This window comes from Ascaphus truei, chromosome 20, assembly GCF_040206685.1.
Source record: "Ascaphus truei isolate aAscTru1 chromosome 20, aAscTru1.hap1, whole genome shotgun sequence".
Classification (NCBI taxonomy): Eukaryota; Metazoa; Chordata; class Amphibia; order Anura; family Ascaphidae; genus Ascaphus; species Ascaphus truei.
In genome coordinates, this window is record NC_134502.1 from 33035031 (window position 1) to 33061799 (window position 26769).

Here is a 26769-nt window from a genome sequence, read left to right on the forward strand (position 1 = left end):
GGGGGAAAGAGGAGAGGAGGGGGGGAGAGGGGAAGAGAGGAGGGGGGGAGAGGGGAAGAGAGGAGGGGGGGAGGGAAGAGAGGAGGGGGGGGAGGGAAGAGAGGAGGGGGGGAGGGAAGAGAGGAGGGGGGAGGGAAGAGAGGAGGGGGGGGGAGGGAAGAGAGGAGGGGGGGGGAGGGAAGAGAGGAGGGGGGGGAGGGAAGAGAGGAGGGGGGGAGGGGAAGAGAGGAGGGGGGAAGGGGAAGAGAGGAGGGGGGGAGAGGGGAAGAGAGGAGGGGGGAGAGGGGAAGAGAGGAGGGGGGAGGGGAAGAGAGGAGGGGGGAGAAGAGAGGAGGGGGGGAGGGGAAGAGAGGAGGGGAGGGGGAGGGGAAGAGAGGAGGAGAGGGGGAGAGAGGAGGAGGGGGAGGGGAAGAGAGGAGGGGAAGAGAGGGGTGGGAGAGAGGAGAGGGGTGTGGGAGAGGGGGAGGGGAGAGAATGGGTGTTAGTAACAGCCCCCACCCCCCAACCCCTCATCTTGGCACCATGCCTCCTGCCCCCCTCCCCCCGTGTGCCGGGCTGTGGGGACAGTAGAACGACAGGTCATTTTTGGCGGGTCACTCCACACGGACCAGCAGCGACCTCAGGACCGTCGCCCCCTTCTCCTTGGTCACCCACTCCACCTCGGAGCTCGGGATTCGGGGGTCCAGGGGATCGGGGTTCCCTGCAGTCGGGGGTCCGGTCTTATAGGATCCGGGGCGCACGCAGACCTGCAGAGCAACCTGCGCCCCGAACTGACGCCGAGAGCGGGGTCCCGAAACCTGCAGGGGGAGGGGCAGCAGGCTTTATAAGAACCCTATATACACAGACTGGCCCTCCACAAACCCTATATACACAGACTGGCCCTCCACAAACCCTATATACACAGACTGGCCCTCCACAAACCCTATATACACAGACTGGCCCTCCACAAACCCTATATACACAGACTGGCCCTCCACAAAACCCTATATACACAGACTGGCCCTCCACAAACCCTATATACACAGACTGGCCCTCCACAAACCCTATATACACAGACTGGCCCTCCACAAACCCTATATACACAGACTGGCCCTCTACAAACCCTATATACACAGACTGGCCCTCTACAAACCCTATATACACAGACTGGCCCTCCACAAACCCTATATACACAGACTGGCCCTCCACAAAACCCTATATACACAGACTGGCCCCTCCACAAACCCTATATACACAGACTGGCCCTCCACAAACCCTATATACACAGACTGGCCCTCTACAAACCCTATATACACAGACTGGCCCTCTACAAACCCTATATACACAGACTGGCCCTCCACAAACCCTATATACACAGACTGGCCCTCCACAAACCCTATATACACAGACTGGCCCTCCACAAACCCTATATACACAGACTGGCCCTCCACAAACCCTATATACACAGACTGGCCCTCTACAAACCCTATATACACAGACAGGCCCTCTACAAACCCTATATACACAGACTGGCCCTCTACAAACCCTATATACACAGACTGGCCCTCCACAAACCCTACATACACAGACTGGCCCTCTACAAACCCTATATACACAGATTGGCTCTCTAAATACCCTATATACACAGATTGGCCCTCTAAATACCCTATATACACAGACTGGCCCTCTACAAACCCTATATACACAGACTGGCCCTCTACAAACCCTATATACACAGACTGGCCCTCCACAAACCCTATATACACAAACTGGCCCTCCACAAACCCTATATACACAGACTGGCCCTCCACAAACCCTATATACACAGACTGGCCCTCTACAAACCCTATATACACAGACTGGCCCTCTACAAACCCTATATACACAGACTGGCCCTCTACAAACCCTATATACACAGACTGGCCCTCTACAAACCCTATATACACAGACTGGCCCTCTACAAACCCTATATACACAGACTGGCCCTCCACAAACCCTATATACACAGACTGGCCCTCCACAAACCCTATATACACAGACTGGCCCTCCACAAACCCTATATACACAGACTGGCCCTCCACAAACCCTATATACACAGACTGGCCCTCCACAAACCCTATATACACAGACTGGCCCTCCACAAACCCTATATACACAGACAGGCCCTCCACAAACCCTATATACACAGACTGGCCCTCCACAAACCCTATATACACAGACTGGCCCTCCACAAACCCTATATACACAAACTGGCCCTCCACAAACCCTATATACACAGACTGGCCCTCTACAAACCCTATATACACAGACTGGCCCTCTACAAACCCTATATACACAGACTGGCCCTCTACAAACCCTATATACACAGACTGGCCCTCTACAAACCCTATATACACAGACTGGCCCTCTACAAACCCTATATACACAGACTGGCCCTCCACAAACCCTATATACACAGACTGGCCCTCCACAAACCCTATATACACAGACTGGCCCTCCACAAACCCTATATACACAGACTGGCCCTCTACAAACCCTATATACACAGACTGGCCCTCTACAAACCCTATATACACAGACTGGCCCTCTACAAACCCTATATACACAGACTGGCCCTCCACAAACCCTATATACACAGACTGGCCCTCCACAAACCCTATATACACAGACTGGCCCCTTCCACAAACCCTATATACACAGACTGGCCCTCCACAAACCCTATATACACAGACTGGCCCTCCACAAACCCTATATACACAGACTGGCCCTCCACAAACCCTATATACACAGACTGGCCCTCCACAAACCCTATATACACAGACTGGCCCTCCACAAACCCTATATACACAGACTGGCCCTCCACAAACCCTATATACACAGACTGGCCCTCCACAAACCCTATATACACAGACTGGCCCTCCACAAACCCTATATACACAGACTGGCCCTCCACAAACCCTATATACACAGACTGGCCCTCCACAAACCCTATATACACAGACTGGCCCTCCACAAACCCTATATACACAGACTGGCCCTCCACAAACCCTATATACACAGACTGGCCCTCCACAAACCCTATATACACAGACTGGCCCTCCACAAACCCTATATACACAGACTGGCCCTCCACAAACCCTATATACACAGACTGGCCCTCCACAAACCCTATATACACAGACTGGCCCTCCACAAACCCTATATACACAGACTGGCCCTCTACAAACCCTACATACACAGACTGGCCCTCTACAAACCCTATATACACAGACTGGCCCTCCACAAACCCTATATATTCTGATCCTATAATAACCTTAAATACGCTCACGCTATAAGACCCCAACATACTGGGAAACGGCCATTAAAATCCTCTAGTACAGGGAGGGGGAGAGGAAGGGGGGGAGGGAGGGGGAGAGGGAGGGGGAGAGGAAGGGGGGGAGGAAGGGGGAGAGGAAGGGGGAGAGGGAGGGGGAGAGGAAGGGGGGGAGGGAGAAGAGAGGAAGGAGGGGGGAGAAGAGAGGAAGGGGGGAGAAGAGAGGAAGGGGGGAAGAGAGGGAGAGGGGGGGGGGAAGAGAGGGAGAGGGGGGAAGAGAGGGAGAGGGGGGGGAAGAGAGGGAGAGGGGGGGGGAAGAGAGGGAGAGGGGGGAAGAGAGGGAGAGGGGGGGAGAGAGAGGGAGAGGGGGGGAGAGAGAGGGAGAGGGGGGGGGAAGAGAGGGAGAGGGGGAAGAGAGGGAAAGGGGGGAAAGAGAGGAAGAGGGGGGGAAAGAGAGGGAGGGGGGGGGAAGAGAGGGAGAGGGGAGGGAAAGAGAGGGAGGGGGGGGGAAGAGAGGGAGAGGGGGGGGAAGAGAGGGAGAGGGGGGGGAAGAGAGGGAGAGGGGGGGAAGAGAGGGAGAAGGGGGGGAAGAGAGGGAGAGCGGGGGGAAGAGAGGGAGAGGGGGGAAGAGAGGGAGAGGGGGGGAATAGAGAGAGAGAGGGGGGAAAGAGGGAGAAAAGAGAGGGAGAGGGGGGAAAGAGAGGGAGAGGGGGGGGAAAGAGAGGGAGATGGGGAAAGAGAGGGAGAGGGGGGGGGAAAGAGAGGGAGGGGGGGGAAGAGAGGGAGAGGGGGGAAAGAGAGGGAGAGGGGGGGGAAGAGAGGGAGAGGGGGGAAAGAGAGGGAGAGGGGGGGGAAAGAGGGAGAGGGGGGGGGGAAAGAGGGAGAGGGAAAGAGGGAGAGGGAGGAGAGAGAGGGAAATATATTTATATTACCCATGACCTCCCGTATACTCACATCACTTTAGGGCAGAGCTCCGGCAATCCCGCATAGCGCAGTGTAGGGGACAGGATGGCGCTCTGCGTCGCTGCGCTCAGCACCGCTGCGGGCTGCGTGTCGGAGTGACCGGTCTGTGGGTCGATACAGGAGAAGCCTGAGAGGGGGCACAGGACACAATATATATATATCGTGCGGAGACCACAAGGAGGTCTACCAGGCAAGGGCGCAGCGATGGAAGTCGCCAGCGCACGTTCCACACAGGGACGTCCATCGGACACAACGCCAAGCCAAGTCATGTTTGCATAGCACCGCACGTCTTCGGACAGTCCCTAATTGCACCACGACAGGACCGGCTCCCGGGACACCTGGGGTTTCAACGCAGTGGCGCGAAGCCGGCAAAAAAAGGACAGCGCTCTATCCACATGCCAGGGCGCGACAACGCGATTCCCAAAAAGCAAGGCGACGACGACAGGTTAGTATTGAGGTCGGTGAGGGTGGGACAGTGTCACGTTCACGCCCCGCTGAGGAGGCCGGCGTCCTTGCACCATAGGCGTAAGCCGTCCACTGTGTGTCCTGGTGAAGTGCTTGGCTTTGGATTGGAAGGAGCTTAAGACCAGTAATTTCATGAGTAACTAGCTCGCGATCCAGGAAGTCCCATTTCTCCACAGAGTCCGTTTGTGACCAGGAAGTCCCATTTCTCCACAGAGTCCGTTTGTGACCAGGAAGTCCCATTTCTCCACAGCGTCCGTTTGTGACCAGGAAGTCCCATTTCTCCACAGAATCCGTTTGTGACCAGGAAGTCCCATTTCTCCACGAGTCCGTTTGTGACCAGGAAGTCCCATTTCTCCACAGCGTCCGTTTGTGACCAAGAAGTCCCATTTCTCCACAGCGTCCGTTTGTGACCAAGAAGTCCCATTTCTCCACAGCGTCCGTTTGTGACCAGGAAGTCCCATTTCTCCACAGAGTCCGTGTGTGACCAGGAAGTCCCATTTCTCCACAGAGTCCGTTTGTGACCAGGAAGTCCCATTTCTCCACAGCGTCCGTTTGTGACCAGGACGTCCCATTTCTCCACAGCGTCCGTTTGTGACCAGGAAGTCCCATTTCTCCACAGCGTCCGTTTGTGACCAGGAAGTCCCATTTCTCCACAGCGTCCGTTTGTGACCAGAAAGTCCCATTTCTCCACAGAGTCCGTTTGTGACCAGGAAGTCCCATTTCTCCACAGAGTACGTTTGTGACCAGGAAGTCCCATTTCTCCACAGAGTCCGTGTGTGACCAGGAAGTCCCATTTCTCCACAGCGTCCGTTTGTGACCAGGACGTCCCATTTCTCCACAGAGTACGTTTGTGACCAGGAAGTCCCATTTCTCCACAGAGTCCGTTTGTGACCAGGAAGTCCCATTTCTCCACAGAGTCCGTTTGTGACCAAGAAGTCCCATTTCTCCACAGCGTCCGTTTGTGACCAGGAAGTCCCATTTCTCCACAGAGTCCGTGTGTGACCAGGAAGTCCCATTTCTCCACAGAGTCCGTTTGTGACCAGGAAGTCCCATTTCTCCACAGCGTCCGTTTGTGACCAGGACGTCCCATTTCTCCACAGCGTCCGTTGTGACCAGGAAGTCCCATTTCTCCACAGCGTCCGTTTGTGACCAGGAAGTCCCATTTCTCCACAGCGTCCGTTTGTGACCAGGAAGTCCCATTTCTCCACAGAGTCCGTTTGTGACCAGGAAGTCCCATTTCTCCACAGAGTACGTTTGTGACCAGGAAGTCCCATTTCTCCACAGAGTCCGTGTGTGACCAGGAAGTCCCATTTCTCCACAGCGTCCGTTTGTGACCAGGAAGTCCCATTTCTCCACAGAGTCCGTTTGTGACCAGGACGTCCCATTTCTCCACAGAGTCCGTTTGTGACCAGGAAGTCCCATTTCTCCACAGAGTCCGTTTGTGACCAGGAAGTCCCATTTCTCCACAGAGTCCGTGTGTGACCAGGAAGTCCCATTTCTCCACAGAGTCCGTTTGTGACCAGGAAGTCCCATTTCTCCACAGAGTCCGTGTGTGACCAGGAAGTCCCATTTCTCCACAGAGTCCGTTTGTGACCAGGAAGTCCCATTTCTCCACAGAGTCCGTGTGTGACCAGGAAGTCCCATTTCTCCACAGAGTCCGTTTGTGACCAGGAAGTCCCATTTCTCCACAGAGTCCGTGTGTGACCAATAAGTCCCATTTCTCCACAGAGTCCGTTTGTGACCAGGAAGTCCCATTTCTCCAGAGTCCGTTTGTGACCAGGAAGTCCCATTTCTCCACAGCGTCCGTTTGTGACCAGGAAGTCCCATTTCTCCACAGCGTCCGTTTGTGACCAGGACGTCCCATTTCTCCACAGCGTCCGTTTGTGACCAGGAAGTCCCATTTCTCCACAGCGTCCGTTTGTGACCAGGAAGTCCCATTTCTCCACAGCGTCCGTTTGTGACCAGGAAGTCCCATTTCTCCACAGAGTCCGTTTGTGACCAGGAAGTCCCATTTCTCCACAGAGTACGTTTGTGACCAGGAAGTCCCATTTCTCCACAGAGTCCGTGTGTGACCAGGAAGTCCCATTTCTCCACAGCGTCCGTTTGTGACCAGGAAGTCCCATTTCTCCACAGAGTCCGTTTGTGACCAGGACGTCCCATTTCTCCACAGAGTCCGTTTGTGACCAGGAAGTCCCATTTCTCCACAGAGTCCGTTTGTGACCAGGAAGTCCCATTTCTCCACAGAGTCCGTGTGTGACCAGGAAGTCCCATTTCTCCACAGAGTCCGTTTGTGACCAGGAAGTCCCATTTCTCCACAGAGTCCGTGTGTGACCAGGAAGTCCCATTTCTCCACAGAGTCCGTTTGTGACCAGGAAGTCCCATTTCTCCACAGAGTCCGTGTGTGACCAGGAAGTCCCATTTCTCCACAGAGTCCGTTTGTGACCAGGAAGTCCCATTTCTCCACAGAGTCCGTGTGTGACCAATAAGTCCCATTTCTCCACAGAGTCCGTTTGTGACCAGGAAGTCCCATTTCTCCAGAGTCCGTTTGTGACCAGGAAGTCCCATTTCTCCACAGCGTCCGTTTGTGACCAGGAAGTCCCATTTCTCCAGAGTCCGTTTGTGACCAGGAAGTCCCATTTCTCCAGAGTCCGTTTGTGACCAGGAAGTCCCATTTCTCCACAGAGTCCGTTTGTGACCAGGAAGTCCCATTTCTCCACAGCGTCCGATTGTGACCAGGAAGTCCCATTTCTCCACAGAGTCCGTTTGTGACCAGGAAGTCCCATTTCTCCACAGAGTCCGTTTGTGACCAGGAAGTCCCATTTCTCCACAGAGTACGTTTGTGACCAGGAAGTCCCATTTCTCCACAGAGTCCGTTTGTGACCAGGAAGTCCCATTTCTCCACAGCGTCCGTTTGTGACCAGGAAGTCCCATTTCTCCAGAGTCCGTTTGTGACCAGGAAGTCCCATTTCTCCACAGAGTCCGTTTGTGACCAGGAAGTCCCATTTCTCCACAGAGTCCGTTTGTGACCAGGAAGTCCCATTTCTCCACAGCGTCCGTTTGTGACCAGGAAGTCCCATTTCTCCACAGAGTCCGTTTGTGACCAGGAAGTCCCATTTCTCCACAGAGTCCGTTTGTGACCAGGAAGTCCCATTTCTCCACAGAGTACGTTTGTGACCAGGAAGTCCCATTTCTCCACAGAGTCCGTTTGTGACCAGGAAGTCCCATTTCTCCACAGAGTCCGTTTGTGACCAGGAAGTCCCATTTCTCCACAGAGTCCGTTTGTGACCAGGAAGTCCCATTTCTCCACAGAGTCCGTGTGTGACCAGGAAGTCCCATTTCTCCACAGAGTCCGTTTGTGACCAGGAAGTCCCATTTCTCCAGAGTCCGTTTGTGACCAGGAAGTCCCATTTCTCCACAGCGTCCGTTTGTGACCAGGAAGTCCCATTTCTCCAGAGTCCGTTTGTGACCAGGAAGTCCATTTCTCCAGAGTCCGTTTGTGACCAGGAAGTCCCATTTCTCCACAGAGTCCGTTTGTGACCAGGAAGTCCCATTTCTCCACAGCGTCCGTTTGTGACCAGGAAGTCCCATTTCTCCACAGAGTCCGTTTGTGACCAGGAAGTCCCATTTCTCCACAGCGTCCGTTTGTGACCAGGAAGTCCCATTTCTCCACAGAGTCCGTTTGTGACCAGGAAGTCCCATTTCTCCACAGAGTCCGTTTGTGACCAGGAAGTCCCATTTCTCCACAGCGTCCGTTTGTGACCAGGAAGTCCCATTTCTCCAGAGTCCGTTTGTGACCAGGAAGTCCCATTTCTCCAGAGTCCGTTTGTGACCAGGAAGTCCCATTTCTCCACAGAGTCCGTTTGTGACCAGGAAGTCCCATTTCTCCACAGCGTCCGTTTGTGACCAGGAAGTCCCATTTCTCCACAGAGTCCGTTTGTGACCAGGAAGTCCATTTCTCCACAGAGTCCGTTTGTGACCAGGAAGTCCCATTTCTCCACAGAGTCCGTTTGTGACCAGGAAGTCCCATTTCTCCACAGAGTCCGTTTGTGACCAGGAAGTCCCATTTCTCCACAGAGTCCGTTTGTGACCAGGAAGTCCCATTTCTCCACAGCGTCCGTTTGTGACCAGGAAGTCCCATTTCTCCACAGAGTCCGTTTGTGACCAGGAAGTCCCATTTCTCCACAGAGTCCGTTTGTGACCAGGAAGTCCCATTTCTCCACAGAGTCCGTTTGTGACCAGGAAGTCCCATTTCTCCACAGAGTCCGTTTGTGACCAGGAAGTCCCATTCTCCACAGAGTCCGTTGTGACCAGAAGTCCCATTTCTCACAGAGTCCGTTTGTGACCAGGAAGTCCCATTTCTCCACAGCGTCCGTTGTGACCAGGAAGTCCCATTTCTCCACAGAGTCCGTTTGTGACCAGGAAGTCCCATTTCTCCACAGAGTCCGTTTGTGACCAGGAAGTCCCATTTCTCCACAGAGTCCGTTTTGTGACCAGGAAGTCCCATTTCTCCACAGAGTCCGTTTGTGACCAGGAAGTCCCATTTCTCCACAGAGTCCGTTTGTGACCAGGAAGTCCCATTTCTCCACAGAGTCCGTTTGTGACCAGGAAGTCCCATTTCTCCACAGAGTCCGTTTGTGACCAGGAAGTCCCATTTCTCCACAGAGTCCGTTTGTGACCAGGAAGTCCCATTTCTCCACAGAGTCCGTTTGTGACCAGGAAGTCCCATTTCTCCACAGAGTCCGTTTGTGACCAGGAAGTCCCATTTCTCCACCAGAGTCCGTTTGTGACCAGGAAGTCCCATTTCTCCACAGAGTCCGTTTGTGACCAGGAAGTCCCATTTCTCCACAGAGTCCGTTTGTGACCAGGAAGTCCCATTTCTCCACAGAGTCCGTTTGTGACCAGGAAGTCCCATTTCTCCACAGCGTCCGTTTGTGACCAGGAAGTCCCATTTCTCCAGAGTCCGTTTGTGACCAGGAAGTCCCATTTCTCCAGAGTCCGTTTGTGACCAGGAAGTCCCATTTCTCCACAGAGTCCGTTTGTGACCAGGAAGTCCCATTTCTCCACAGAGTCCGTTTGTGACCAGGAAGTCCCATTTCTCCACAGAGTCCGTTTGTGACCAGGAAGTCCCATTTCTCCACAGAGTCCGTTGTGACCAGGAAGTCCCATTTCTCCACAGAGTCCGTTTGTGACCAGGAAGTCCCTAGAAAGCCGACAACTCGGAGCCAAATTCCGGCTTAAACTGGCCTTGCTGTTCGTGACCGGACAAGATCCACCAGTGGTTATGAACAGATCGTTCGAGAGCCAATGGATTTATATTGACCGGCTGGTCTCGCATGCGGACGCCACGCTGGTGGGTCACCCCAGCGCCACGCCTTTGGCACCCCCCACCCACCCGCCACAGGCACCCCCCACCCACACAGACACCCCCCACCCACCTGAGAGTAGGTCCCCTCGGTCCAATGTCCTCCGCACACTGCCCGCGCTGCTCCCCTGATACGCCACGTGCCACTTCTTATACTGTACACCCTGCAACCGTGGGCTCAGCCTGGGGGGAGAGGGGGAGTGAGGGGGAGCACGAGAGGAGGGGGGGTGAGGGTGAGCACGAGAGGAGGGGGGGGTGAGGGTGAGCACGAGAGGAGGGGGGGTGAGGGGGAGCACGAGAGGAGGGGGGGTGAGGGGGAGCACGAGAGGAGGTGGGGTGAGGGGGAGCACGAGAGGAGGGGGGGTGAGGGGGAGCACGAGAGGAGGGGGGGTGAGGGGGAGCATGAGAGGAGGGGGGTGAGAGGGAACACGAGAGGAGGGAGGTGAGAGGGAGCACGAGAGGTGGGGGGGTGAGAGGGAGCACGAGAGGTGGGGGGGGTGAGAGGGAGCACGAGAGGTGGGGGGGGTGAGAGGGAGCACGAGAGGTGGGGGGTGAGAGGGAGCACGAGAGGTGAGGGGGTGAGAGGGAGCACGAGAGGTGAGGGGGTGAGAGGGGGGGTGAGGGGGAGAGGAGGTGGGCATGAGGGGGGGGTGAGGGGGAGAGAACGTGGGCATGAGAAGAGGAGAGAAGGCGAGGGGGGGGCACCCGTCTTGTTACCCCGGGGTGGGGCAGGTACCTGAGGGGAAAGCTGCACCAGCCGCTGGGCTCTGCGAACTCCCTGGGGGGATCCCCTCTCTTTCTGTACCCCTCGTCCCCGCGCAGCTTGTGGCACGTGTCACAGTGACACGCACAGCGCCGGGAGTCGTCCAGGAAATACCCATCTGAGGGGGAGAGAGCGGAAAAGGGGGGAGGAGAGAGGAGGGGGGGAGAGGAGGGGGGAGAGAGAGACAGAGGGGGGGGGGAGAGAGGGAGACAGAGGGGGGGGGAGAGAGGGAGACAGAGGGGGCGGGGAGAGAGGGAGACAGAGGGGGGGGAGAGAGGGAGACAGAGGGGGGAGAGAGGGAGACAGAGAGAGACAGAGGGGGGGAGAGAGAGACAGAGGGGGGGAGAGGGAGACAGAGGGGGGGGAGAGAGGGAGACAGAGGGGGGGGAGAGAGGGAGACAGAGGGGGGGAGAGAGGGAGACAGAGGGGGGAGAGAGGGAGACAGAGGGGGGAGAGAGGGGGGAGAGAGGGAGACAGAGGGGGGGAGAGAGGGAGACAGAGGGGGGGAGAGACGGAGGGGAAGGGGAAGAGACAGGGGAGGGGCAGAGATGGAGGGGAAGGGGGAGAGACAGGGGAGGGGGAGAGACAGGGAAGGGGAGAGACAGGGGAAGGGGAGAGACAGGGGAAGGGGAGAGACAGGGGAAGGGGAGAGACAGGGGAGGGGGAGAGACAGGGAAGGGGAGAGACAGGGGAAGGTGGAGAGACAGGGGAAGGGGAGGGGGAGAGACAGGGGAGGGGGAGAGACAAGGGAGGGGGAGAGACAGGGGAGGGGGAGAGACAGGGGAGGGGGAGAGACAGGGGAGGGGGAGAGACAGCTTATTGTGACATTGGCAGCTCCCTTTGCCTCATGCAACATTATGTGCTATAGTAATCTCTACAGATGTGGGCATCTGCGGGGGGGAGGGGCGTGGCAGAGAGGAGGAGGGGAGGGCAGAGAGAGAGGGGCGGGGCAGAGAGAGGGGGGCGGGGCAGAGAGAGGGGGGCGGGGCAGAGAGAGGGGGCGGTGCAGAGAGAGGGGGGCGGGGCAGAGAGGGGGGGCGGGGCAGAGAGGGGGGGCGGGGCAGAGAGAGGGGGCGGGGCAGAGAGAGGGGGCGGGCAGCGTGAGGGGGCGGGGCAGCGTGAGGGGGCGGGGCAGAGTGAGGGGCGGGGCAGAGTGAGGGGGGCGGGGCAGAGTGAGGGGGGCGGGGCAGAGTGAGGGGGGCGGGGCAGAGTGAGGGGGGCGGGGCAGGCGGGGCAGAGTGAGGGGGGCGGGGGCAGAGTGAGGGGGGCGGGGCAGAGTGAGGGGGGCGGGGCAGAGTGAGGGGGCGGGGCAGAGTGAGGGGGGCGGGGCAGAGTGAGGGGGGCGGGGCAGAGTGAGGGGGCGGGGCAGATCTCACCTGGTATGAGCAGCAGGTCCTTGAATCGGGAGCAGAGGGCGAGATATTCGCAACTCAGGAGGGCGAGAGAGTCAGGGGGGACCCAGCACAGGCTCTCCTTCACACCTACCCCAGGGGGGGCAACAGAGAGGGGCAATTACCAACTACTCCACACAGGCTCTCCTTCACACCTACCCCAGGGGGGCAACAGAGAGGGGCAATTACCAACTACTCCACACAGGCTCTCCCTTAAACCTACCCCGGGGGGGCAACTGAGGGGCAATTACGAACTACCCCCCACACAGGCTCTCCTTCATACCTATCCCAGAAGGGGCAACAAAGAGGGGCAATTACCAACTACCCCCTCATCCCACCACAAGCTCTCCATCACACCTACCCCAGGGGTAACTCACCGTCAACCATGTCCGCCTTCTCCCTCTCACCCGGACACTGCCCTTCACGGGTGTCTGACTCCGCCCCCTGCGCCTCGCCCGTCACTATGGAAACCTAGAGTGGGGAAGAGGCCGTAGTGAGGGGGTGGGGGTTACAGAGGCCAGGGAGGAGGGGGGGGAGGGTCACAGGCCAGGGAGGAAGAGGGGGGGGGTGTCACAGGCCAGGGAGGGGGGGTGGGTGTCACAGTCAGGAGGAGGGGGGGGTGTCACAGTCCAGGGAGGAGGGGGGGTCACAGAGGCCAGGGAGTAGGGCGGTCGGGGGGGTCACAGAGGCCAGGGAGGAGGGGTGGTGTCACAGAGGCCAGGGAGGAGGGGGGGGTGTCACAGAGGCCAGGGAGGAGGGGGGGGGGTGTCACAGAGGCCAGGGAGGAGGGGGGGGTGTCACAGAGGCCAGGGAGGAGGGGGGGGGTGTCACAGAGGCCAGGGAGAAGGGGGGGGGTCACAGAGGCCAGGGAGGGGGGGTCACAGAGGCCAGGGAGGGGGGGGTCACAGAGGCCAGGGAGGGGGGGGTCACAGAGGCCAGGGAGGAGGGGTGGTGTCACAGAGGCCAGGGAGGAGGGGGGGGTGTCACAGAGGCCAGGGAGGAGGGGGGGGGTGTCACAGAGGCCAGGGAGGAGGAGGGGGTGTCACAGAGGCCAGGGAGGAGGGGGGGGGGGGTGTCACAGAGGCCAGGGAGAAGGGGGGGGGGGTCACAGAGGCCAGGGAGGGGGGGTCACAGAGGCCAGGGAGGGGGGGTCACAGAGGCCAGGGAGGGGGGGTCACAGTGGCCAAGGGGTAGGGGGTGGTCACAGAGGCCAAGGGGTGGGGGGGGGGTCACAGAGGCCAAGGGGTGGGGGGGGGGGTCACAGAGGCCAAGGGGTGGGGGGGGGGTCACAGAGGCCAAGGGGTGGGGGGGGGGTCACAGAGGCCAAGGGGTGGGGGGGGGGTCACAGAGGCCAAGGGGTGGGGGGGGGGTCACAGAGGCCAAGGGGTGGGGGGGTCACCGAAGCCAAGGGGTGGGGGGGGGGGGTTCACCGAGGCCAAGGGGTGGGGGGGGGGGTTCACCGAGGCCAAGGGGTGGGGGGGGGGTCACAGAGGCCAAGGGGTGGGTCACAGAGGCCAAGGGGTGAGGGGGGTCACCGAAGCCAAAAGGTGGGGTTCACCGAGGCCAAGGGGTGGGGGGGGGGGGTTCACCGAGGCCAAGGGGTGGGGGGGGGGTCACAGAGGCCAAGGGGTGGGGGGGTCACAGAGGCCAAGGGGTGGGGGGGGGGTCACAGAGGCCAAGAGGTGGGGGGGGGTCACAGAGGCCAAGAGGTGGGGGGGGGGTCACAGAGGCCAAGGGGTGGGGGTCACAGAGGCCAAGGGGTGGGGGGTCACAGAGGCCAAGGAGTGAGGGGTCACAGAGGCGTGGGGGTGGGGGGTCACAGAGGCATGGGGGTGGGGGTCACAGAGGTGTGGGGGTGGGGGGGTCACAGAGGCCAAGGGGTGGGGGTGGGGGGTCGGTCACAGAGACCAAGGGGTGGGGTCACCGAGGCCAAGGGGTGGGGGGGGGGGTCACCGAGACCAAGGGGTGGGGGGGGGGACACCGAGGCCAAGGGGTGGGGGGAGGGGGTCACCGAGGCCAAGGGGTGGGGGGAGGGGGTCACCAGGCCAGGCGGGGGAGGGGGTCACCGAGGCCAGGCGGGGGAGGGGGTCACCGAGGCCAGGCGGGGGAGGGGGTCACCGAGGCCAGGCGGGGGTCACCGAGGCCAGGCGGGGGAGGGGGTCACCGAGGCCAGGCGGGGGAGGGGTCATAGAGGAGTGACAGGGGGAGGGGGTCACAGAGGTGCGGCAGGGGGGAGGGGGTCACAGAGGTGCGGCAGGGGGGAGGGTGTCACAGAGGTGCGGCAGGGGGGAGGGGGTCACAGAGGTGCGGCAGGGGGGAGGGTGTCACGGAGGTGCGGCAGGGGGGAGGGGGTCACAGAGGTGCGGCAGGGGGGAGGGGGTCACAGAGGTGCGGCAGGGGGGAGGGGGTCACAGAGGTGCGGCAGGGGGGAGGGGGTCACAGAGGTGCGGCAGGGGGAGGGGGTCACAGAGGTGCGGCAGGGGGAGGGGGTCACAGAGGTGCGGCAGGGGGAGGGGGTCACAGAGGTGCGGCAGGGGAGGGGGGTCACAGAGGTGCGGCAGGGGGGAGGGGGTCACAGAGGTGCGGCAGGGGAGGGGGTCACAGAGGTGTGGCAGGGGGGAGGGGGTCACAGAGGTGTGGCGGTCACCGAGGTGCGGCAGGGGGAGGGGGTCACAGAGGTGTGGCAAGGAGGGGGGGATCACAGAGGTGTGGCAGGGGGTAGGGGGTCACAGAGACCAAGGGGTGGGGTCACCGAGGCCAAGGGGTGGGGGGGGGGTCACCGAGACCAAGGGGTGGGGGGGGACACACCGAGGCCAAGGGGTGGGGGGAGGGGGTCACCGAGGCCAAGGGGTGGGGGGAGGGGGTCACCAGGCCAGGCGGGGGAGGGGGTCACCGAGGCCAGGCGGGGGAGGGGGGTCACCGCGGCCAGGCGGGGGAGGGGGTCACCGAGGCCAGGCGGGGGAGGGGGTCACCGAGGCCAGGCGGGGGAGGGGTCATAGAGGAGCGACAGGGGGAGGGGGTCACAGAGGTGCGGCAGGGGGGAGGGGGTCACAGAGGTGCGGCAGGGGGGAGGGGGTCACAGAGGTGCGGCAGGGGGGAGGGGGTCACAGAGGTGCGGCAGGGGGAGGGGGTCACAGAGGTGCGGCAGGGGGAGGGGGGTCACAGAGGTGCGGCAGGGGGAGGGGGTCACAGAGGTGCGGCAGGGGGGAGGGGGTCACAGAGGTGCGGCAGGGGGAGGGGGTCACAGAGGTGTGGCAGGGGGGAGGGGGTCACAGAGGTGTGGCGGTCACCGAGGTGCGGCAGGGGGAGGGGGTCACAGAGGTGTGGCAGGGGGGAGGGGGTCACAGAGGTGTGGCAGGGGGGAGGGGGTCACAGAGGTGTGGCAGGGGGAGGGTGTCACAGAGGTGCGGCAGGGGGGAGGGGGTCACAGAGGTGCGGCAGGGGGAGGGGGTCACAGAGGTGCGGCAGGGGGAGGGGGTCACCGAGGTGCGGCAGGGGGAGGGGGTCACCGAGGTGCGGCAGGGGGAGGGGGTCACCGAGGTGCGGCAGGGGGGAGGGGGTCACAGAGGTGCGGCAGGGGGAGGGTGTCACAGAGGTGCGGCAGGGGGGAGGGGGTCACTAGTTAGGAACAGAGGATATAGGTTACCCGGGGCTTCGGATAAGAGGTCACTGACCTGCTCACACTGACCATACAGGTCCAGCAGCACGTAACAGGGGTCCGGAATATCCTGCGCCCCCACCCCCTGATCCATCCCATTCACATACAGGTGCAGCCCCCCCGACAGGTCCACGAGGACCCCCAGGCACGTCCCCTCGGGGCACGAGTCCAGATTGGGGCCGTAATTCTCACAGATCTGCAGTGGGGGGGAGAGATACCAGGTCAGAGGGCAGCGCGCGGGGCGGGTACCTTGGCAGCGCGGCAGAGCGGGGGCGGGTACCTTGGCAGCGCGGCAGAGCGGGGGCGGGTACCTTTGCAGCGCGGCAGAGCGGGTACCTTGGCAGCGCGGCAGAGCGGGGGCGGGTACCTTGGCAGCGCGGCAGAGCGGGGGCGGGTACCTTGGCAGCGCGCGGGGCGGGTACCTTGGCAGGGCGGCAGAGCGGGGCGGGTACCTTGGCAGCGCGGCAGAGCGGGGCGGGTACCTTGGCAGCGCGGCAGAGCGGGGCGGGTACCTTTGCAGCGCGGCAGAGCGGGGGCGGGTACCTTGGCAGCGCGGCAGAGCGGGTACCTTGGCAGCGCGGGGGGCGGGTACCTTGGCAGCGCGCGGGGCGGGTACCTTGGCAGCGCGGCAGAGCGGGGGCGGGTACCTTGGCAGCGCGGCAGAGCGGGGCGGGTACCTTTGCAGCGCGGCAGAGCGGGGCGGGTACCTTGGCAGCGCGGCAGAGCGGGGCGGGTACCTTGGCAGCGCGGCAGAGCGGGGCGGGTACCTTTGCAGCGCGGCAGAGCGGGGCGGGTACCTTGGCAGCGCGGCAGAGCGGGGGCGGGTACCTTGGCAGCGCGGTAGAGCGGGGGCGGGTACCTTGGCAGCGCGGCAGAGCGGGGCGGGTACCTTGGCAGCGCGGCAGAGCGGGGGCGGGTACCTTGGCAGCGCGGTAGAGCGGGGGCGGGTACCTTTGCAGCGCGGCAGAGCGGGGCGGGTACCTTGGCAGCGCGGCAGAGCGGGGGCGGGTACCTTGGCAGCGCGGTAGAGCGGGGGCGGGTACCTTGGCAGCGCGGCAGAGCGGGGGGCGGGTACCTTGGCAGCGCGGCAGAGCGCGGGGCGGGTACCTTGGCAGCGCGGCAGAGCGGGGGCGGGTACCTTGGCAGCGCGGCAGAGCGGGGGGCGGGTACCTTGGCAGCGCGGCAGAGCGGGGGCGGGTACCTTGGCAGCGCGGCAGAGCGGGGCGGGTACCTTGGCAGCGCGGCAGAGCGGGGGCGGGTACCTTGGCAGCGCGGTAGAGCGGGGGCGGGTACCTTTGCAGCGCGGCAGAGCGGGGCGGGTACCTTGGCAGCGCGGCAGAGCGGGGGCGGGTACCTTGGCAGCGCGGTAGAGCGGGGGCGGGTACCTTGGCAGCGCGGCAGAGCGGGGGCGGGTACCTTGGCAGCGCGGCAGAGCGCGGGGCGGGTACCTTGGCAGCGCGGCAGAGCGGGGGCGGGTACCTTGGCAGCGCGGCAGAGCGGGGGGCGGGTACCTTGGCAGCGCGGCAGAGCGGGGGCGGGTACCTTGGCAGCGCGGCAGAGCGGGGGCGGGTACTTTGGCAGCGCGGCAGAGCGGGGGGCGGGTACCTTGGCAGCGCGGCAGAGCGGGGGCGGGTACCTTGGCAGCGCGCGGGGCGGGTACCTTGGCAGCGCGGCAGAGCAGGGCGGGTACCTTGGCAGCGCGGCAGAGCGGGGCGGGTACCTTGGCAGCGCGGCAGAGCGGGGCGGGTACCTTGGCAGCGCGGCAGAGCGGGGCGGGTACCTTGGCAGCGCGGCAGAGCGGGGCGGGTACCTTGGCAGCGCGGCAGAGCGGGGGGCGGGTACCTTGGCAGCGCGGCAGAGCGGGGGCGGGTACCTTGGCAGCGCGGCAGAGCGGGGGGCGGGTACCTTGGCAGCGCGGGGGGCGGGTACCTTGGCAGCGCGGCAGAGCGGGGGCGGGTACCTTGGCAGCGCGGCAGGGCGCGGGGCGGGTACCTTTGCAGCGCGGCAGAGCGGGTACCTTGGCAGCGCGGTAGAGCGGGGGCGGGTACCTTGGCAGCGCGGCAGAGCGCGGGGCGGGTACCTTTGCAGCGCGGCAGAGCGCGGGGCGGGTACCTTGGCAGCGCGGCAGAGCGCGGGGCGGGTACCTTGGCAGCGCGGCGGCGGGTACCTTGGCAGCGCGGCAGAGCGGGGGCGGGTACCTTGGCAGCGCGGCAGAGCGGGGGGCGGGTACCTTGGCAGCGCGGCAGAGCGGGGGCGGGTACCTTGGCAGCGCGGCAGAGCGGGGGCGGGTACCTTGGCAGCGCGGCAGAGCGGGGCGGGTACCTTGGCAGCGCGGCAGAGCGGGGCGGGTACCAAGGCAGCGCGGCAGAGCGGGGCGGGTACCTTGGCAGCGCGGCAGAGCGGGGCGGGTACCAAGGCAGCGCGGCAGAGCGGGGCGGGTACCTTGGCAGCGCGGCAGAGCGGGTACCTTGGCAGCGCGGCAGAGCGGGGCGGGTACCTTGGCAGCGCGGCAGAGCACATTGTTCCGCTGGATCACCCACGCGTTCCGTTTCAGCGCTGCGGCCGTCGCAGGGAAATTGAGTCTCTCGGGGGAGACGCCGATGACGCCAAGTGACAGAGAGGACGTCCAGCGAGGGGACAGCACGTCAATACGGATCTGCGTGGGGGGGGGGGGGACCACGACACGACAACTCAACGGAGCCACGTCACCAACACACGTACATCACCGCCACGTCGCCAACACACCGCCATCTCCCAACGCATCAACGCACCGCCATCTCCCAACGCATCAACGCACCGCCATCTCCCAACGTATCAACGCACCGCCATCTCCCAACGCACCGCCATCTCCCAACGCATCAACGCATCGCCATCTCCCAACGCACCGCCATCTCCCAACGCATCAACGCACCGCCATCTCCCAACGCACCGCCATCTCCCAACGCATCAACGCACCGCCATCTCCCAACGCACCGCCATCTCCCAACGCATCAACGCACCGCCATCTCCCAACGCATCAACGCACCGCCATCTCCCAACGCATCAACATCTCCCAACGCACCGCCATCTCCCAACGCATCAACGCACCGCCATCTCCCAACGCATCAACGCACCGCCATCTCCCAACGCACCAACGCACCGCCATCTCCCAACTCATCAACGCACCGTCATCTCCCAACGCATCAACGCACCGCCATCTCCCAACGCACCGCCATCTCCCAACTCATCAACGCACCGTCATCTCCCAACGCACCGCCATCTCCCAACGCACCGCCATCTCCCAACGCACCGCCATCTCCCAAACGCACCAACGCACCGCCATCTCCCAACTCATCAACGCACCGTCATCTCCACCCGCATCAACGCACTGTCATCTCCCAACGCACCGCCATCTCCCAAACGCACCAACGCATCGCCATCTCCCAACGCATCAACGCACCTCCATCTCCCAACGCACCGCCATCTCCCAACGCATCAACGCACCGCCATCTCCCAACGCATCAACGCACCGCCATCTCCCAACGCACCGCCATCTCCCAACGCACCGCCATCTCCCAACGCACCGCCATCTCCCAACGCATCGCCATCTCCCAACGCACCGCCATCTCCCAACGCATCGCCATCTCCCAACGCATCGCCATCTCCCAACGCATCGCCATCTCCCAACGCATCGCCATCTCCCAACGCATCAACGCACCGCCATCTCCCAACGCACCGCCATCTCCCAACGCATCAACGCACCGCCATCTCCCGAGGCATCAACGCACCGCCATCTCCCAAGGCATCAACGCACCGCCATCTCCCAAGGCATCAACGCACCGCCATCTCCCAACGCATCAACGCACCACCATCTCCCAACGCACCGCCATCTCCCAACGCATCAACGCACCGCCATCTCCCAACGCATCAACGCACCGCCATCTCCCAACGCATCAACGCACCGCCATCTCCCAACGCACCGCCATCTCCCAAGGCATCAACGCACCGCCATCTCCCAACGCACCGCCATCTCCCAACGCATCAACGCACCGCCATCTCCCAACGCATCAACGCACCGCCATCTCCCAACGCACCGCTATCTCCCAACGCACCGCCATCTCCCAACGCATCAACGCACCGCCATCTCCCAACGCATCAACGCACCGCCATCTCCCAACGCATCAACGCACCGCCATCTCCCAACGCATCAACGCACCGCCATCTCCCAACGCATCAACGCACCGCCATCTCCCAACGCATCAACGCACCGCCATCTCCCAACGCATCAACGCACCGCCATCTCCCAACGCATCAACGCACCGCCATCTCCCAACGCACCACCATCTCCCAACGCATCAACGCACCGCCATCTCCCAACGCATCAACGCACCGCCATCTCCCAACGCATCAACGCACCGCCATCTCCCAACGCATCAACGCACCGCCATCTCCCAACGCATCAACGCACCGCCATCTCCCAACGCATCAACGCACCGCCATCTCCCAACGCATCAACGCACCGCCATCTCCCAACGCATCAACGCACCGCCATCTCCCAACGCATCAACGCACCGCCATCTCCCAACGCATCAACGCACCGCCATCTCCCAACGCATCAACGCACCGCCATCCCCCAACGCACCACCATCTCCCAACGCATCAACGCACCGCCATCTCCCAACGCATCAACGCACCGCCATCTCCCAACGCACCGCCATCTCCCAAGGCATCAACGCACCGCCATCTCCCAACGCATCAACGCACCGCCATCTCCCAACGCATCAACGCACCGCCATCCCCCAACGCACCGCCATCTCCCAACGCATCAACGCACCGCCGTCTCCCAACGCACCGCCATCTCCCAACGCATCAACGCACCGCCATCTCCCAACGCACCGCCATCTCCCAACGCATCAACGCACCGCCATCTCCCAACGCATCAACGCACCGCCATCTCCCAACGCATCGCCATCTCCCAACGCATCAACGCACCGCCATCTCCCAACGCATCAACGCACCGCCATCTCCCAACGCATCAACGCACCGCCATCTCCCAACGCATCAACGCACCGCCATCTCCCAACGCACCGCCATCTCCCAACGCATCAACGCACCGCCATCTCCCAACGCATCAACGCACCGTCATCTCCCAACGCACCAACGCACCGCCATCTCCCAAGGCATCAACGCACCGCCATCTCCCAAGGCATCAACGCACCGCCATCTCCCAACGCACCGCCATCTCCCAAGGCATCAACGCACCGCCATCTCCCAACGCATCAACGCACCACCATCTCCCAACGCATCAACGCACCGCCATCCCCCAACGCACCACCATCTCCCAACGCATCAACGCACCGCCATCTCCCAACGCATCAACGCACTGCCATCTCCCAACGCACCGCCATCTCCCAACGCATCAACGCACCGCCATCCCCAACGCACCGCCATCTCCCAACGCACCGCCATCTCCCAACGCACCGCCATCTCCCAACGCATCAACGCACCGCCATCTCCCAACGCACCGCCATCTCCCAACGCATCAACGCACCGCCATCTCCCAACGCACCGCCATCTCCCAACGCACCGCCTTCTCCCAACGCACCGCCATCTCCCAACGCACCGCCATCTCCCAACGCACCGCCATCTCCCAACGCATCAACGCACCGCCATCTCCCAACGCATCAACGCACCGCCATCTCCCAACGCATCAACGCACCGCCATCTCCCAACGCATCAACGCACCGCCATCTCCCAACGCACCAACGCACCGCCATCTCCCAACGCACCGCCATCTCCCAACGCACCAACGCACCGCCATCTCCCAACGCACCAACGCACCGCCATCTCCCAACGCACCAACGCACCGCCATCTCCCAACGCACCAACGCACCGCCATCTCCCAACGCACCGCCATCTCCCAACGCACCGCCATCTCCCAACGCACCAACGCACCGCCATCTCCCAACGCACCAACGCACCGCCATCTCCCAACGCACCAACGCACCGCCATCTCCCAACGCATCAACGCACCGCCATCTCCCAACGCATCAACGCACCGCCATCTCCCAACGCATCAACGCACCGCCATCTCCCAACGCATCAACGCACCGCCATCTCCCAACGCACCGCCATCTCCCAACGCACCGCCATCTCCCAACCCACCGCCATCTCCCAACCCACCGCCATCTCCCAACCCACCGCCATCTCCCAACCCACCGCCATCTCCCAACCCACCGCCATCTCCCAACCCACCGCCATCTCCCAACCCACCGCCATCTCACAACCCACCGCCATCTCACAACCCACCGCCATCTCACAACCCACCGCCATCTCACAACCCACCGCCATCTCACAACCCACCGCCATCTCACAACCCACCGCCATCTCACAACCCACCGCCATCTCACAACCCACCGCCATCTCACAACCCACCGCCATCTCACAACCCACCGCCATCTCACAACCCACCGCCATCTCACAACCCACCGCCATCTCACAACCCACCGCCATCTCACAACCCACCGCCATCTCACAACCCACCGCCATCTCACAACCCACCGCCATCTCACAACCCACCGCCATCTCACAACACACCGCCATCTCACAACACACCGCCATCTCACAACACACCGCCATCTCACAACACACCGCCATCTCACAACACACCGCCATCTCACAACACACCGCCATCTCACAACACACCGCCATCTCACAACACACCGCCATCTCACAACACACCGCCATCTCACAACACACCGCCATCTCACAACACTCTGCGATCTCGCTAACACACCCAGATCTCGCCAACACATCAACACGCCACAACCTCACACACTTCACTAACATGCTGCCTCATTACCCCACAGTCACACATGCAGTGTCATACCCACGCGTGTACCTGGAACAAGAAGAGGCGTGGCAGGGGCTGTGCCAGCACCACGATGCCCTGGTTGTAGCTGGACACGCGTGTGGCTGTGCGGTTCCCATGTGACAGGAGAATGTTCTTTCCATGATTAGGCAGGAAGTGCAGCGTGTGTGGCTCGAGGGGGAGCGGGGGCTCGCTCTGCGGGGGGGGGACGACAGGGAAAGATGGCAGCCAGGGGGGAGGGACAGTCTCATAGCTCCCTTCTGTCTGTGTCACCCTGCGGCGGGAGGGACAGTCTCATAGCTCCCTTCTGTCTGTGTCACTGTGTCACCCTGCGGGGGGAGGGACAGACTCATAGCTCCCTTCTGTCTGTGTCACCCTGCGGGGGGAGGGACAGGCTCATAGCTCCCTTCTGTCTGTGTCACTGTGTCACCCTGCGGGGGGAGGGACAGTCTCATAGCTCCCTTCTGTCTGTGTCACTGTGTCACCCTGCGGGGGGAGGGACAGGCTCATAGCTCCCTTCTGTCTGTGTCACTGTGTCACCCTGCGGGGAGAGGGACAGGCTCATAGCTCCCTTCTGACTGTGTCACCCTGCGGGGGGAGGGACAGGCTCATAGCTCCCTTCTGTCTGTGTCACTGTGTCACCCTGCGGGGGGAGGGACAGACTCATAGCTCCCTTCTGTCTGTGTTACTATGTCACCCTGCGGGGGAGGGACAGACTCATAGCTCCCTTCTGTCTGTGTCACTGTGTCACCCTGCGGGGGGAGGGGACAGACACATAGCTCCCTTCTGTCTGTGTCACCCTGCGGGGGGAGGGGACAGGCTCATAGCTCCCTTCTGTCTGTGTCACTGTGTCACCTGCGGGGGGAGGGACAGGCTCATAGCTCCCTTCTGTCTGTGTCACTGTGTCACCCTGCGGGGGGAGGGACAGGCTCATAGCTCCCTTCTGTCTGTGTCACTGTGTCACCCTGCGGGGGGAGGGACAGGCTCATAGCTCCCTCCTGTCTGTGTCACTGTGTCACCCTGCGGGGGGAGGGACAGGCTCATAGCTCCCTTCTGTCTGTGTCACTGTGTCACCCTGCGGGGGGAGGGACAGGCTCATAGCTCCCTTCTGTCTGTGTCACTGTGTCACCCTGCGGGGGGAGGGACAGTCTCATAGCTCCCTTCTGTCTGTGTCACTGTGTCACCCTGCGGGGGGAGGGACAGTCTCATAGCTCCCTTCTGTCTGTGTCACTGTGTCACCCTGCGGGGGAGGGACAGACTCATAGCTCCCTTCTGTCTGTGTCACCCTGCGGGGGGAGGGACAGTCTCATAGCTCCCTTCTGTCTGTGTCGCCCTGCGGGGGGGGAGGACAGACTCATAGCTCCCTTCTGTCTGTGTCACCCTGCGGGGGGGAGGGACAGGCTCATAGCTCCCTTCTATCTGTGTCACTGTGTCACCCTGCGGGGGGAGGGGGAGGCTCATAGCTCCCTTCTGTCTGTGTCACTGTGTCACCCTGCGGGGGGAGGGACAGACTCATAGCTCCCTTCTGTCTGTGTCACCCTGCGGGGGGAGGGGGAGGCTCATAGCTCCCTTCTGTCACCCAGTAGGGGGGGGGGGGGGTGTGTGACACTTGTGGGAACGTATATATAACACAGGTGAAGGCGACACTCACAGGCAGGTCTCCCTCCTCCTCCTCGCTCTCCGACGTCACTGACGGGGGTTTGGTGACATCGGCTTCCTCCAGAACAGAAGAGCTGACAGCAGAGACCGCTGTGACACAGCCGTATATATCCAGCACGGCGTATACCCCCTGTGTACAGAGAGACAGCTATATACTCATACACACACCTCTCTAATACCATGGCACAGAATACACACACACACACACACACACACACACACGTGTATTGGGTACTTCCTGGTCACGGTCATGTGATGCTGTGATGTCACCACTCTGACCCCTGACCAGGGAGCAGAGTGAGACACATGCAGAGGTCACCGGGAGAATGGCTGCCCGTCAGCAGCAATAAAGAAGAATCGTTCACTACCAACAAGGGGGTGTGTTATTGTGAAGCATGACATAACATAACACACACCATACACACCTTATATAGCTATATACAGACACACTATACACACCTTATATAGCTATATACAGACACACACTATAAACACCTTATATAGCTATATACAGACACACACCATACACACCTTATATAGCTATATACAGACACACACTATACACACCTTATATAGCTATATACAGACACACTATACACACCTTATATAGCTATATACAGACACACACTATACACACCTTATATAGCTATTGTGACATAGTCCAAAGATGTTAGGCAGCTTTCTGCCCCATTTTAGGTCAGAAAGTGCAGGAATAGTTAAAAATGATCCGTTCCACAGCTTCACATTAACTCAGGCAGCTGGATGGAAAATCCAGACCACAGATTACAATGGCTCTAGTTCTCCCTCACCTGCTCTTCTAATCACATGCACAGGTATTTAGAGCAGAGAGGTTTGCATTTCAGTCTCTCTCCTTAGAGCCTGGGGGCTGGGGGTATCGCTGCTCCCCGGAATCCAGTTCGGGGTGGACGGCCCCTCCAAGTATCACAGTACCAGAGGATTTGCCTGGATACTTGGGACCGAGTTCCCACCACGAAAGATAAGACAAAACAAATGTTTATTGCTGTTGCTAAAAGACTGTGCTGTTGTGATGGATTGGATAAAATGCCTATTTCTTCATCTGTAATGTGTACCTTGCTATGATTCCTTACTCAAAATGGCTACCGCAGCTCCCCCTCCATCAACTATGAAATCAAGATGGCACCCAACCCAGGAATTCCACCCAAATCCTGATGTGTCCATAAAACTACAATAACAAGACCATACAAGGAAATGACCTAACAAGAACCAATGAGACACTGACCTGTGCATTGGCAAACAACCTTTAGACCTCAGACAGCTCCTTTTTGCATACAATCTCCCCCCCTTAGCCCCTATATAAAAAACGCGGGCTGTAGCAATAAAGAGAAGCATTAGGCCTGGGACCCGCTGCGCTCGTTGGCACGGGCGGCAATGTAGCGAGTTCCCCACCAGCAGGGGAATCCTCGCGAGCCGGTCCCGGTCCCCACTGGCGGCACAGCTGACTACACGCTGTCGCGCGTCAGCCGCAGGAGACACCAGAGAATGGTGTTTCCTAGCTTCGACGCGTGACGTGTGTGGCTGTGAGCCAATGGGGAGGGGAGGCTTCGGGAGGAGGAGAGGCATCGGGGAGCGGGGAGGAGTGTGGAGTGAAAGCAGGTGAGTGCCTTTCTCTGTGTGTGTGCCTGTCTGTGTGTGTGTCTGAGTGCGTGCGTGCCTGTCTGTGTGTGTATGTGTGTGCCCGAGTGCGTGAGTGCCTGCCTCTGTCTGTGTGTGTGTCTGAGTGCGTGAGTGCCTGCCTGTGTGTGTGCGCGTGTGTGTGTGTATGAATGAGTGCCTGCGTGTGTGTGTTTAAAACTTACTTTCCAGCTCCAGCCCGAGTCCGTGGAGGGAGGGGGGGGGGGAGAGTAGCGGGTCCCTCCGCTCAAGCCACGCCCCCCCTCCCTGTCAAACCGCCCACCACCCGCCCACCTCCCGCTCCCTACAGACCGCATATCGCGGTCTGTGTATCTCAGCGCACCGCCTGTCAGCAGTGCGGGTGCGCTGACTCTGGGAGCGGGGCCTTAGCCTTATCATTCTGAACTTTGTGTCAGTGTGATTTTTCTCAGTGCACTACCTACGTAGGAAATCAATCTGGACGGGGACAGATACTCTGCAGACGTTTTTGTCTGATCCAATTCAGCTGGCGCCCAACGTGGGGCCCCGGGTCGTGAACCAACAGACAGCCGTGGACAGAGGGACCGAGGTGGACCAGTGCGGACGCGGCAGGAGACTGATCACCTCTGGAGTACGGTAAGATAACATTTATTATCTACCGATACGCACTGTCTCCGCTGTTGGTCTATTTCTGTGTCTCATACGGCTCTCCGAAGGTCACCTAAAGACAGGTA

General features: G+C 61.2%; 1 protein-coding gene across 1 annotated transcript in view; it reads right to left on the bottom strand.

Moving 5' to 3' along the window:
* Positions 1 to 261: 261 nt before the first annotated feature.
* The window catches only part of LOC142471194 (neuralized-like protein 4), a gene marked incomplete at its 5' end in the record, with an annotated part of 29895 nt that continues 3387 nt past the window's right edge, over positions 262 to 26769 (bottom strand). The window contains 10 exons of the mRNA XM_075577981.1: positions 262 to 797; positions 4252 to 4382; positions 10156 to 10265; positions 10819 to 10963; positions 12222 to 12326; positions 12614 to 12707; positions 15911 to 16090; positions 18392 to 18550; positions 22775 to 22939; positions 24396 to 24533. Of these exons, the coding sequence (XP_075434096.1) occupies positions 594 to 797; positions 4252 to 4382; positions 10156 to 10265; positions 10819 to 10963; positions 12222 to 12326; positions 12614 to 12707; positions 15911 to 16090; positions 18392 to 18550; positions 22775 to 22939; positions 24396 to 24533 (1431 nt within the window). The remainder of the gene's footprint in view (positions 798 to 4251; positions 4383 to 10155; positions 10266 to 10818; positions 10964 to 12221; positions 12327 to 12613; positions 12708 to 15910; positions 16091 to 18391; positions 18551 to 22774; positions 22940 to 24395; positions 24534 to 26769) is intronic.